Genomic DNA, 14,207 nt, shown 5'->3' with positions numbered 1-14,207 from the left:
AAGGTTTATGTAATTAAGTAGGTTCATAGTCAGCACATAATGCCTGCATTTCTCCAACGTTAGAACGATATCCCATTGTTTTGTAAATGCATCTGAGATTGTCTTGGAAAGAGGCCCAGTGTGTCTCCTGTTACTTCCATCTTGAATGGCCTGGACTTTGAAAAAACAGGTATGGCCAGGGTGAGCGCCAAAGGGGCCCTTAGTAACTGCACGCCTCCAGGGGAGAAAGAACTGTGGCAATCACGTGGCTGTGTCTAGAGCAGGGATGACGTTTCACAGTTAGGGCAAGCCACAGGCTTTGGAGTCAGATGAAACATATTTCTCTATGTGAACTCAGCCTAGCTCATGAGCTGCCTGTTTTCTCTTCATAGTGGAAACTCAACCAAGTCTAGGCTGGGTTTTCTTAGCCTAATCCAATAAGTTTTGATAACCCTGATAGTCCAGTTCTTTGTGTCCCCCTCCCCCATTCCTATGTTAAATCCTAAAGTCTAATGTGATCGTATTAGGAGGTGGGGCCATTGGGAGGTGCTTGGATCACAAGGGTGGAGACCCCATGAATAGGATTAGTGTCCTTATAAAAGAAGCCCCAGAGAGCTCTCTAGCCGCTTCCACCCTGTGAGGGCACAGTGAGAAGATGGCTGTATAGGAACCAGGAATGGGTTCTCACCAGTCACTGAATCTGTTGGTGCTTTGATCTTAGACTTTCTGTCTCTAGAACAGCGAGAAATAAATTTCTGTCTTTTAGTCTATGGTATTTTGTTAGCCCAAGTGGACTTCGACAAGCTCAAAGTTCAGTTTCCAAGTCAGGGCTGTCTCCCATCTGGAGGGTTTTCTTCACCCTTCCTTCAGTCCTGGTCTTGCCGGTGCTGTTGGTTCCCCGGGGTGTATCCCCTCCACCTTCCATTCAGCCCCTTTTCTGGAGTCTCCTCCTGGTCCTCCAGATGCATTTCTCTTTGCCAGTTCTGACTAGCACCCAGACTTTCCTTTCAGGCATCCCTTGCACCACGGGGTACAGAGAAACGTTCAGAACTTTTCCAGGCCCACAGGAGCCCAGAGAAACAGGGACTTTAGGTAGATGCACCCCTTTCCCCTAACTGCTTCCTCACATTTGTGAGGTTATTTGCTTTTTTTAAAAAAATTAATTAATTAATTAATTTTTGGCTGCTTTGGGTCTTTGTTGCTGCGCTCCAGCTTTCTCTAGTTGCGGTGAGCGGGGGCTACTCTTTTTTTTTTTTTTTTTTTTATGGCTGTGTTGGGTCTTCGTTTCTGTGCGAGGGCTTTCTCTAGTTGCGGCAAGTGGGGGCCACTCTTCATCGCGGTGCGTGGGCCTCTCACTATCGCGGCCTCTCTTGTTGCGCAACACGGGCTCCAGACACGCAGGTTCAGTAATTGTGGCTCACGGGCCCAGTTGCTCCGCGGCATGTGGGATCCTCCCAGACCAGGGCTCGAACCCGTGTCCCCTGCATTGGCAGGCAGATTCTCAACCACTGCGCCACCAGGGAAGCCCCGGGGGCTACTCTTCATTGTGGTGCATGGGCTTCTCATTGTGGTGCCTTCTCTTGTTGCAGAGCACAGGATCTAGGCACATGGGCTCAGTAGTTGTGGCACACAGGCTCAGTAGTTGTGGCACACGGGTTTAGTTGCTCTGCAGCATGTGGGATCTTCCTGGACCAGGGATCGAACCTGTGTCCCCTGCATTGGCAGGCAGATTCTTAACCACTGTGCCACCAGGGAAGTCCAGTTATTTGCTTTTGAAAGGACAAGTGAAAACAAGGCACAAGGGAATTTTTCCCTCCAAGATCCCCAAACGCTAAGTCTGGGGTTTCATATAGCTGCCCAACAACACACCCGCAAATCCAATTAACCCTAGGGTTCTCATAGTGTGGGCCACAGACTCCGGTCCCCTATTTTCATTACAATACTAAGAGGTTATTTGCTTTTCACTGATGATGCAAAAGCAATGGCTGTAAACCTGCGGTGCCAATCAAAGCCAATTATTCTAGTATTCTTCACCACCATGAACTCACAGAAAAAAAAGAAAGAAAGAAAGAAAGAAAGAAAACAATGCCATTGTTACTTAAGAACGCTCTTGATGAAGCAATGAAAAAGTTTAACTTTAACCTTAAGTACATATTATTGTAATATTTTGTGAGACAAAATGGGAAGATGCGTAAGGCACTTCAGCACAGCCAGGTACATTTAATGGTTTTCTCAAGAAAAGCACTGTGTGATCGTTTGAGTTGTTGAACTAGCTGTTTTTTAGTTGAACACCATTTTTACCTTCTGAAAGACTGAACAACAGATAAAACTATGGTTTTTCAGACTTGAGTATCTGGCAAACATTTTCTTGAAAAGTAATAAAGTAAGCCTGTCACTTCAAGGAAAACATCTGGCAGCATCTTTGCTAATGATAAAATCCAAGCTTTCAAGCCCCGGATCCATCATTTACTAGTAAATTACTTAACTCTCTGACATCTTACTTGAAAAATAGGATGGCGATAATACTCCATAGAGCAGATACAAGTGTCAAGTAAGATAACATTATAAAGCATTTTGTACAGTGCCTGCTGTGCAAGTGTTCAATAAACATTGCCTTCTATCATAGCTACATCAAGTTAAAACAATCAGATTTCGTTTTCATTTGTAATTTGACCAAATACATGAGTCAATTCCACCAAAAATGTTTAACCTGATCTCCAAGGAAATACTCTCTAAAAATTAGATTTATTCATAGTTCTTTAATAACAGGGCAACTATGAAATGACAATAGACCTTAATAAAATAATGACAGGCATTGAGATATTGGGTTTTAAGCAAAAATTCTCATTTCTTTAGTTGTCTTCCAGGAAATAAATAGGACTAGTTGGTGGTGAAAAAATGCACAGAATAACACAAAATATTATACAAGTACCTCCCAAAGCTTACTACTTAAAAGCGGTGGATCAGCACCAATGCCAAGGTACACAAGGCCCTCAGTGTTCCTGCTACATTGAAAGCTACAGCCATTGAATGATGTCTTGATCATTATGCCATTAGGCTCACACTTCTCCTGTAAAGTCAGATGATTTTCCAAACTGAAGAACTTCTACCAAGGCTTTGGATAGGAATTAATGGGAATTCAGGTTATGTTACATTTGGGGGTTAGGGCAGGCCATGAAAAGCAGAGAAGGGAAAACGAAGCCAAAATAGATTGGATAATAGCAAGATAGTGATCAAGAGAGTTAAAAAAAGAAAAAAGGAAAGAAATGCACCAGAAAAGGTTGTGAAAAACTATAGGAGCCTGTTAATGGGATGTCACGAGGCTCTTTAAGATATTTTTGCATTTTCCAAATAATTTTCTGTTTTCGGCAACGATTGCGTCCCAGTCTCGTACATCAGCACAGTTCTTCTTTTTTTTTTTTTTAAATTAATCAATTAATTAATTTTTGGCTGCGTTGGGTCTTCATTGCTGTGTGCGGGCTTTTTCTAGTTGCAGCGAGCGGGGGCTACTCTTCGTTGCGGTGCGTGGGCTTCTCATTGCGGTGGCTTCTCTTGTTGTGGAGCATGGGCTCTAGGCGCATGGGCTTCAGTAGTTGTGGCACACAGGCTCAGTAGTTGTGGCTCGCGGGCTTTAGAGCACAGGGTTGGTAGTTGTGATGCACGGGCTTAGCTGCTCCGCGGCATGTGGGATCTTCCCGGACCAGGGCTCAAACCCGTGTCCCCTGCATTGGCAGGCGGATTCTTAACCACTGTGCCACCAGGGAAGTCCCCAGCACAGTTCTCATATCTTGTTTGTGAACAACCATAGAACCCTTTTCAATCCTTTTGATCACCAGGCCCTATCCTGTGAGATCTCTTATCTGTTCTTTGGAAGGCATTTCTCTATAAATAGCTACTGAGCTGCCTTCTTCATGAACAGAGAGGCAATAATTTTCACAACAACATTCAAAGGGCCAACTAGGTCCATCCTTGTCACTTTTCCCTTTGATCCAGACGGTACACTTTCTCTGAACATTTTTCGACTCAGATGGCAGTCAGTGCAATTTTTTGTCCCCACTTAAAACTATTTTGCAAATGAGCAGGAAATAGCAGCAGCTTGGGATGGGGAGGAGTTGGTGCGGCTTGTTCTCCATGAGAAAGCACCAGCCACATGGCGTAAGAAGCATCTGGTTAGGTTCCTAATTAACCTGAAAACCATCCTGCCAGAAGCAGCTACAGCAGCAGCAACCTGCCTGTCAGTTCTGGTCCAGGAATTCCAATTGCTATTTCAGTTGTTATGGAAACTGACCACACTGCTTCCTAAAGAATTCATTATTCCAGCAAATATTTGCTGTTCTAGTCATTCTGGGACATCTAAATGAGTGATGCAGACACAGGGATGGAGAAGCACGGAGGAGGAAGGCTGGAGATCAGAGAAGACCGCACAGAGACCTAAGAATTAAACCTGACCTTGGGGCATGATTAGTCAGGGGAGAAGACATTTCAGGTGAGAGGACTGCCAAAAGCAGAGGAAAGTTCAAGAGTTAATAATGGTGCAGGTAAGGTCGGGGTTGAAGACTCCTGTATGGGAAAAGGGGAAGACACATTGAGGCCAGTAGGGAGAGAGCTTTGGAGGCCAGACTAAGGAGTTGGACCCTTCTGTGGACAAAAGGGAACCAGGAGACTTTAAACCAGGATACTTTAGGAATATTAATATTATTATCTTAAGACTAACCGTGAAGATGTCAACCTAGCTTCTGGCTATTACTACAACCTTACTTGTCTTGGTAGCTGTCAGGACAATAATTTGAAAAACGAAAAATTCAGCCATCTTCTCATATAGACAAAACCACACTTACTTTACTGAAATCAGCTGACTGTTGTTGATTAAAGCTCATCAAAACTGCTATGGGTGTGTCGATGACATCCCGAGTATTTTTATGAGCTTCAAATTGACCTGCAATAATTCAGCCTCAAAATACCATCCTGCCATCTGTTGAGAAAGTACAGTTGATCCTTGAACAATGCGGGGCTTAGGGGTGCAAACCCTCCCTGCAATCGAAAATCCATGTATGACTTATAGCCAGCTCTCTGAATACTTGGTTCCTGCCGGTCCATCATTCTGAAGCCGTGGATTTAACCAACCTGGACCGGGTAGTACTGTAGTATTTATTATTGAAAAAAATCAGCGTATAAGTGGACCCGCGCAGTTCAAACCCATGTTGTTCAAGGCTTAAGTATATTTAGAACTAAAGCCTTAATTTTCAAGCAGAATCCAGTAAATAGCTTAGAAGAAGAACCATCATTTTTCTTCTTATTGCAGTTCCTTTGTACATGGCCCAAACAGTAAGCTGAAATCTTTCTTTTCTAGAATAGTGACTGACTAACAAGTTGAAGTACAGGAGAGTCTGGTTGATATAAAAAAAAGAAACCTTTATTCAGAGCAGCAGCTTTTAGTGTGGTCTGTGGACCCTGGAGGGTCTTAAGGTTTGTCTGGTGCCAGACTTTTTTTTTTTCTTGGCCACACTGCATGGCGTGTGGGATCTTAGTTCCCCGACCAAGGATCAAACCTGCATCCCCTGCATCGGAAGCATGGTATCTCAACCACTGGATCACCAGGGAAGTCCTGATGCCAGATTTTATATTGTGCTCTTTCACCTTCTGAAGGGCACAGGGCTTAGTAACAGGTGAGCTGAGATCTTTAGGCCTGGCTAGATAGAAGCAATATTTGAAAATACACTCAAAATTCAAGTATGGTGCCAAACAATGGGTAAATCTGAAATAATATTATTCTTAGAGACAATAACAACAACCACAAAACATGCTGTACTATTTTAAAAAGCTTTTTTTGGGACCACATTATTAAAAACACAGATTGCTATGTGATAATAAAGCCTCATTCTTTGGATTCCTGAACTTCAACTTTAAAGAGTCTCCCCTTTTCCTAATTTGGCCTCTAAGATAAAAGCTGGACAGAAAGTATAATTTATTGTGTACAGTCTAGATGTCAAGATAATGGATTAAAATTTGTGTGGAAAGGGGAATTTTCTTTGAAATTATGGTGATGAGTTTCTTTTCAGTAAGGAGTAGACATAATGTACTTTTACTTTCTGAAAAGCATGTAAACTAAGTGCGGCAATAGTCCATCCACTTCCCAAGGCTAAGGTCAACTAGAGACAAGCAGGTCAGAAACAGAACTCAGTTGAGCTCAAGAATTCTCACTGCTTAGACACACTGTTCACTCTGGCTAGAATTCGTCTTCCTCTCACCTCCCACTAATCCCTTCAGTCATCCATCTTTTCCTTTAGTTCCCTGCTTAAATGCCACTTTCACAGGGCCTTCCCTGATCACCCACGTTTACCCCAAACACTTCACCCTGCTTGTTCGCTGTTTCAGCTCTTTGTTTCCTTCCCAATGCTTTTCAAGGTTTGTGATAATAATTTGATTAGTTCTCCTTTTCCTCTAAGATGGAAACTCTCTGATCCCTGCTCACTGCCCAGCATGGGTCCAATAGTCAGTAAGTAGTTGGTGGATGATTAAATGTGGTTGTGACCGTCTAGGGTGACAACCCACATAACTCAGTGGTGGGGTGAGGAGGGCCCGGAAATGGGGAACCACAGCCACGGACCCTGGTCTCCTCTCTGCCACCAGTTGTTTGAATGACCTGGCTCAAACCCCTTCAATTCTCTGTGACTCAGTTTCTTCATCTGACAATGAGGGAGGTTTACTGAGAGATTTCCAAGGAAGAATCCTGACTTTAGGGTACAAGATTCTAAGCATATCTGAGTATATTTCTAGGGTGCTGATAACCATTCTTTTTCCCACTCATTGAGGAGGCGTGGACCTTTTCATTATTTCTGAATATAAATAGGTATTTTCTGAAAAATGTACAGTATTAAGTGAGTGTATTAACTTTTCTATAGACTTGACTAGCTAGAGGGAAAAGCACTAAGTTTTGGGAGGTGATCTGACGATATTTTGTCCTATTCTATGTAATTTTAACCGCTGCGTAACTAGTCCCATTTATTCCCAAGAGAAAAACTGGAAATCTGGTTCTCATACTAATAAGCTTTCTGACCTTGGACAAGTTGCTTAACCTTCTGAGGTTCACTTTTCTTGTCTGTGTAATAGATATGTAATAGGGATGGACCGCGAACCTATAGGATTGTGTAAGGATTAAAGGAGATAACTTGGAACATAATAGGTGCTCAGAAAATGCTGGTTAACCCCAAATGAATTTTATCCCACAATTTGTTTCCCAATGAGTTTCTTTGTACTAGGGCATAAAACAAAAGAGATTGCTTTTTTGTTAGCTGTATGGAATGCAGGCTATGGTTATTGAGGTACACTTGAATATGTGGTTACTGATGTATTTAGTTTAGGGAGGAGCAGGTCATAGTTCAAAGAGAAAAGGTGTTAGATTTTAACAGACATAGGCATCCTTTTCCCATGGGATTATAATGCATTTTATTATCATAGAGCTAAACTCAGGAGTTTGATATTCCTTAGAGTCCTGCTTTGTCTATGCTGAAAAGATACAAAGCCAAAGTAATATAAAACTGTATAAATGAAAGGAATGATCTGGAAGCCTCAGGGGGTATAATCTTGACTAAAAAAAGGCCAAGACTTCAAAACAGGTTGAGAAATGAGTAGTCTTTTTTCCTTACCACGTTGTTATTATTAGCAATTATATTTGAAAATTTGAGGGCTGTTACTCACCAATCAGCAAAATAATTTTACACTTTCTCAAATCTTCCATGAAACCTTTAAAATAAGAATAATCTAGGTTATACAGAAAGAAAAACTGTATTGAAACCCTGGTTTTATACTATATAGTATATAGTATTATATAGTATATAGTATAGTATAATATATACTATTACATTATGTATTATAGTATACAGTATTCTATATAATATATATAGAATAGATAGCATAGAGATAAAACAAAAGTCATGAAGGTGGTGAGTGAGAACTGAATCTTGGGAACCACTGCTTTAAGGCAAAGGAATGATTAGGGATCTTTGGCAAAGTGCGAAACTCTGCAGAGTTTGTGGAGCCCTAAAAGATTTCCAGTTGTCACATGATGTAGTAGGCAGTCATGAAGTGGTTCATTTATATACACAATGCTACATTTTTGCAGGAATCCACTATTAGTTGAGTGAAAGGCCCAACTCTACCAGAGAGAGATAGAGACAGAGAGAGAGAGGGAGGGAGGGAATGGGGCATGAAGAATTGAGTTGGGGTAGAAGAAGAAGGAGACAAGGGAAAAAGAGCTGGAAACAGAGGAAAGAGGTGAACTTGGGGGTCTTCGGAACCATTTGGTTTTCACACGAAAGGATTTTTTGTTATTGTTCTCTGCAATCAAACAGATGCTTCAGTCTCTTTACAGAGTAGCCCATGGTGACTGGAAAAATCGAGTATTATCTGGAGCTTTCTGTTAAAGGCAGATAGATTGATGCTTTTAACACATGGAGCCAAATGGTCATCTCATGTTCTCCATACTTCTAGTTTACTTTTTTCTTCTAGTTTACTTTTATGAAGCTGAGCAACATTTAATGTATTTGCAATCTAGGAAAGTGGTTATTACTGTTAGTATTAGTAGTAGTATGGTTATCTAATTCCAGTTTAAAAAAAATAGTTATTTTCTAAAAATTACTAGTTATTTTAAAAAATTAATGATGGTACATTCATAAAATGATGGTACATTCATACAATGTGGTCATTACAAATTAAGTTTATAGAGAGTTTTTAATGACATGGGAACATGCTTATGTTATGATAGGTACAAAATATTGGAGATAATGTTTGTATATACACGTGTATTCACAACTATGTAAAAATAGGTATATAGGCAATACACTACAATAAAATAAACCAGAATGTTACCCATGATTATTTAGAGGCCATAAGGTCTTAGATGGCTCTTATTTTCTACCTTAAAAAAATTTCCACATGAATGTGTGTTAATTTTATAACCAGGAATAAAGGAAATTTTATTCAGCAATCAATCAATCCCCATCCAGTTGGGACTGAGTTGATTATTTGCACTAGGCTCATGTTTATGTGCCTTTTCCTCATGAATCACCATTATGTCATTTGGTGACTGCAATTTTTACATACTGCTCTTGCCATTATCATCAAATGACACTTTATCTACTGCCTCCTGCTCATGGGTCAGCAGGATTAGAGCTGGGGTTATTTAGAAAGCCAATTCACTTACTTGTATATGCTCCCAGTCAATGTAAATATATTTCCACGGACCATAATTATAACAACAGCTATTACAGAGTGGAAATTATAGAAGGTATTTTTTTCTAGGGCAATCATGAAACTTATCTTTTTTTGGACAAACTCAAATTCACATAATTTTAATCTATTTTCATTTCCATGTGTAGCTAATTATGGTTGGATTTTTTTTAGTTTTGGCAAGACTTTTAACATGACAAAATTATGAAGCAGTATAATTTGGGTGTTTCTTAGGTTGCATCCCAATGGTACACGGCAGAGTAGTAACCACGATGCAGGAAAAAAACTTTTGTGTTCCAATAAAATTTGAAGAATGGTGAGTTAAAGATAGCCAGCTCTCTTTCCTACAGGACATGTGGGAGTCCTGCTGTGCTCTTATGTATGTGAATCTTCCAAAGGGGATTGGGTTTTGTGTTTTCCAAACATTTTAACCAGGGCAGCCTCTCTTCACTGAGCATCTTGGGGCTCATGTTCTCTGGGCAGTGAGGAAATGCATCTCTTAGTAAGGCGTCCCTTTGATTCTTTACATGGACCAAGAAGGGAGAGATCCAAAGAGTCCCAATCTTAATCATGTTCCCTGGCTACGGGAAAAGTACATGCTGTTGGTAGTTTATTATCTCTTAGTGGTGTTTAATAAAAAAGACATGCTCAGAGCTACTAAAATGACAACTTCGGTCTGATCAGTAAAGAAAACTCACCTCCCATGGTGTCTTCTTCAAACACATTTAACGGGTCATCACCCTGTTTATAAAAAATCAAAATATTAGATGATAATACTAACAGGCATTGTACTAAACTTTTTGCCAGCATTAACATACTTAACCTTCCAAATGACTCTGTGAAGAAGTTACCATTATTACCCAGATTTTACAGATGAAAACCATACTGAGTTCAAGAAGTTAGTTGCCCAAGGCCACATAGTAGTGAGGGACAAAGCCCAGATTTAAACCTGGGCTGTCTGTCCCCAGAGTTCATGCTCTTTGTAACGGGTGCAATATCCTGCCTTTTCCCTTGGTGCATAACTCTCTGTGGTCAGAAAAATTGATGTAAAGAAGACAAAACTGATAGAAGTACTTGAAGCTCACTGACAGGAGGAGTACAGCTATTTTACAAACAATCCATGATTTACAGCTGGACTTGGCAAACTTTCTGGAAAGGGCCAGATAGTAAACATTTTCAGCATTGTGAACCATATGGTCTCACTACTTAACCAACAGCCCCAGTTTGCCAATCCCTGAATGAAAGCATGAAATAAGGGAAGTTGGAATGACCAGCTTTGATTGATGCCTGCCTTTAAAATTTTCATTTTATTTTTTAATCAAACAGATCCTGCATTTTCCTTACAGAAAAACCCATGATGGTTGGGAAAAAAATCCAGAAAGAAAATCTGTAAAAAGGCATTGGTGAGATTTCTCACTCCCACCTATGTCTCTATCCATCCCATTTTCTCACTCCCTCATCCCTTAGAGATAACCACTCATAGAAGTTTTTTTTGGGTATCTTTCCAGATACACAAAAAGTGACTTCTAGATATCTATGGATACACTTGAGTATAACTATATGATCTTATTACCTCCATTACACAGAAAGAAGCAAACATATTATATATGCATATGTGATTATAATATACATACTAATCTGATAATACTGTTCTTCCCTTTGCTTTTTCACTAATCAATATATCCAGGAGAACCTTCTGTATCCATACAGATGTTCTTGGGTTATACAGTATTCCACTGTATGGAAGGTACCATAGTTGTTATTGTTTTTAACTAGTTCTTTATTGATGGGCCATTGAGTTGTTCGCAATCTTGGACTATTTTTGAAAAAGTAGCACAATGAATAAACTCATATAAATGTCATTTCACACATATATACCTGTAGGATAAATTCCCAGAGAGCATGCTGTGCAGTCAAAGAATAAATGTATTTATAATTTTGATAGATGTTTCCAAACTGCTCTCCCTAGAGGCTGTGTAGTTTTTCAGGGACAGCCTCTGGCTCATGCTTTACTCCAGCCTCTTGCCTCTAATTTGCTCTGATACAGGAGTCAGTTAAATGAGGTTGCCTGGTTGGATTAATGCTCCCTTTAGGTAAACTGCCACAAAAGCACTTTGTTTGAAAACAGAGCCTTGCCATCCTTTTTTAGAACATACGCCTTCAGGGCAACTTTATTGCTTGTCTTCCTAGATGTGCCTGTGTATCCAGAGCTATTCCAGGTGAGGGAAGAGTATTCAATGGACTAGTTATTCAGGGACACATTTACATTAATTAAGTCCTCTCCATGAATAGAAAAAAACATCCACTATTCCTCAGTGAGCTTCCCCCCACTTCCCTTACTGAAATCATTGCATTTCACATTGTGCAGGGATCGTCTAATCCAACTCTACCACCCCCGCTCTCCCATTTTACAGATGAGGAAATTGGTAGTTGCAGAGGTCATGTGAGGGGCCCGTGGCCATATCATCATGTCCTTAGTGAGGCCAGGGTTGGGATGAGAACCACATCTCCTACCACACAGTCTGGCCCCTAGAGATTTAGTCCCATCAGCTTAGCTACCATAGTGGATCTGTTAGTGTCCTGCTGCTCACCTGGCTGGTACACCCATCCCCCAGCTGCTGCTAAGAGCACACAGGAGTCTGGTCCCTCCCTCAAGCTGGGATGACTCTGGTGTAAGTTGTTCCCCAGTGGTCCCCTTGAGATCAAGTTGAAGTTAACATCCAGCTGGCTTCTCCCCTGCCCTATCCTGCATCTCTCCGTGTCTCGCAAGAGCACACCTAATAACACACTTGCAAAGAATCCCCATCTTAGCCTCTGCTTCTAGGGAAGCCCACCTGAGACAGGCACCTATTTGAAGCAATTAATATGTTTGCCTAAGATGCAGCTACATAGAAAGAGGCTCAATAGGTTTTGCTGGAAAAGAATCGTTTAATCAGACTCTGCTTATTGCTTGTCAAACAGCTATTGAATATATTCAGGTAATGTTGAGAGGAAACCATGAGGTCTTTTCTCTCAATTTTTAATATTATCGTTGAGTTATCAGACTTACACCCACCTTATAGACCAAACTGTAACAGATCTTTCTTGTACCTGGCTATCATGTCTTGGGAGTCTGATCAGGGTTAATCTGAATTCATAAAACAATGCACCAGGTTATAAAAGGGCCTTTCTGACCTTTATTTGGCTTCTTGAGTCTGACCTGCTTTTATCCACAGCTCTTATTCACAGTCTTCTGTTCTGTTTGCCCAAATGCTTCAGATGAGCCCCAGCTTCATTTCCATGAATGCATTGATAGTGAACAAGTTTCTGGAGCATAGATGCAACCGTCAAAAACTCTCCCTCAGGAAAGTGCTGCACTGCACTCACTGACATGAAAACCCGGGTGAATGGGATGTTTGATTGCAGGGTGTTATTTCCCAGTGATGCTCAATAGACTTCACAGTTGATCTTTTGTAGATAAAAATTATCTGACATCTTAAACACACACACATACATGAAACACCCAGTGAAAGGCAAACACTTCTGGTTTTGGTGAAAAGATGTCATACAGCCTCCGGGGGCCCTAATTCTTATCTCTTTTCTTTTCAAATGCTAGGTGTGTTCTGCATAAGAGGCATTAATTTCAGAATGTCAGTTATATAAGGTGCAAAATGTTAGATAAGCTTCTTGGAGAAATGGCTGATAAGGTGTTTATATCCGGTTCCACTGTAGCTGCATCTTCGGTGAGGCATTCTTGGAGAAAACACAACCCACTAACGACCGAGTTCCACCCTGGGTACCTGTGGGTGCCTCTGGGGGTTGCAGCCTTTTACCTTGTTGCTGCTCCATCCACTCAGCCCTTTGTTGCCTGTAAGTCTGAATGTGGGGTTAGGCTTTGTGGGTACGGTGAGACATAGAAGACTTTCTGCAGGGTAAAACTAGGCTTTGGGGGCATGAAGCGGCATACCAAATATGAAGAAACTTACAAAGAGAGGTAGTACGAAAACAGGCACAGATTTATGTAAGTGCCATTTGTGACTCACTAGTCTGGACCCCAGACACAGCCTGCAATGACGCTGTTAATGCTGGTGAAGGTGGGAAAGCCTGCAGCAAAACCACTAGCCCCCAAAACCCAACTCAGGTTGCCACATTTTTTTTGTGCTAGGTATTTGATAATATGTTGGTAGTTGATGGTGAGAAATCTAGAATCCTGTTGAACACATTTAGAACCTCAGGGTAGGATTGGTGGCTTTATGGGGAAGCTGGATTTGGACTACAGATTGGTTTTGGTCTCTATCCCTCATTCCCAGTCAAGCCAGAGCCGTAAGGAGAGTAAAAGCAACCTGCATTCAACTTTACTTCCCTGCGTGGATCTGTAGGCAAGCAACTACTTTTGCAAGGCTGGATTCTGGTATTCTTTGTAGGAAGAGCAGCTAATTGGTGTGTGTTTGTGTTTTCCTTTTGGATCAGTGGTCCTATTATCTTCACCTTGAGATATGGATGTTTTGTCGCTCCCAGTGCCTTGAATTATTGAATTTGTGGTGGGCAAGATCAAAACAACATAGCTTCATAGATGGTTCACCAATCATAAGGCATTAAGTTCGTTCTTCATCCTGCTTTGATGTCAGCATAGCGTCTGCTCCTGGTTACGGGACCAGTGGCCCTGTCACAAGCAGATCATGTCATAATAAGAAGCTGACACTTAAACAGTACTTTACAGCTCTGGCAGCATTTCTACAGATATGATCTTACTGGATCCTTGCTGCAACCCTGATAGGAATGATGCAACTAAAGTTCTGTTGTACCACTGGATTGGGATGTATCTGAGCTTCCACTGCTGCGCAGGGCTGGGCTGAGGACTGACCTCAGTGCCCTGATACAAAGCTACATTTCCTCATCAGCATCCTCTTACTGTTATGTGTGTGTGTGTGTGTGGGGGGGGGGGGCAGTCATCAGATCTTCTACTGCCCCTCCTTGAGTAGACAGTGTTGATTTTTAAAATCCTTTTGGGGACCACAAAA

At 41.2% G+C, this 14,207-nt stretch overlaps 1 protein-coding gene across 3 annotated transcripts in view; it reads right to left on the bottom strand.

Moving 5' to 3' along the window:
• Nucleotides 1-14,207, bottom strand: part of AK5 (adenylate kinase 5) — a 243,016-nt gene that overhangs the window by 55,439 nt on the left and 173,370 nt on the right. For all 3 annotated transcript variants that reach the window (XM_036825085.1, XM_036825077.1, XM_036825068.1), the window contains exons 9-10: nucleotides 9,906-9,948; nucleotides 7,678-7,722 (exon numbers count right to left, since the gene is read on the bottom strand). In XM_036825085.1, coding sequence (XP_036680980.1) covers nucleotides 7,678-7,722; nucleotides 9,906-9,948 — 88 coding nt within the window. The remainder of the gene's footprint in view (nucleotides 1-7,677; nucleotides 7,723-9,905; nucleotides 9,949-14,207) is intronic.

Source organism: Balaenoptera musculus, chromosome 1 (genome assembly GCF_009873245.2).
Source record: "Balaenoptera musculus isolate JJ_BM4_2016_0621 chromosome 1, mBalMus1.pri.v3, whole genome shotgun sequence".
In the NCBI taxonomy this organism is placed as follows: domain Eukaryota; kingdom Metazoa; phylum Chordata; class Mammalia; order Artiodactyla; family Balaenopteridae; genus Balaenoptera; species Balaenoptera musculus.
This window is presented reverse-complemented; position numbering and strand designations above follow the sequence as displayed.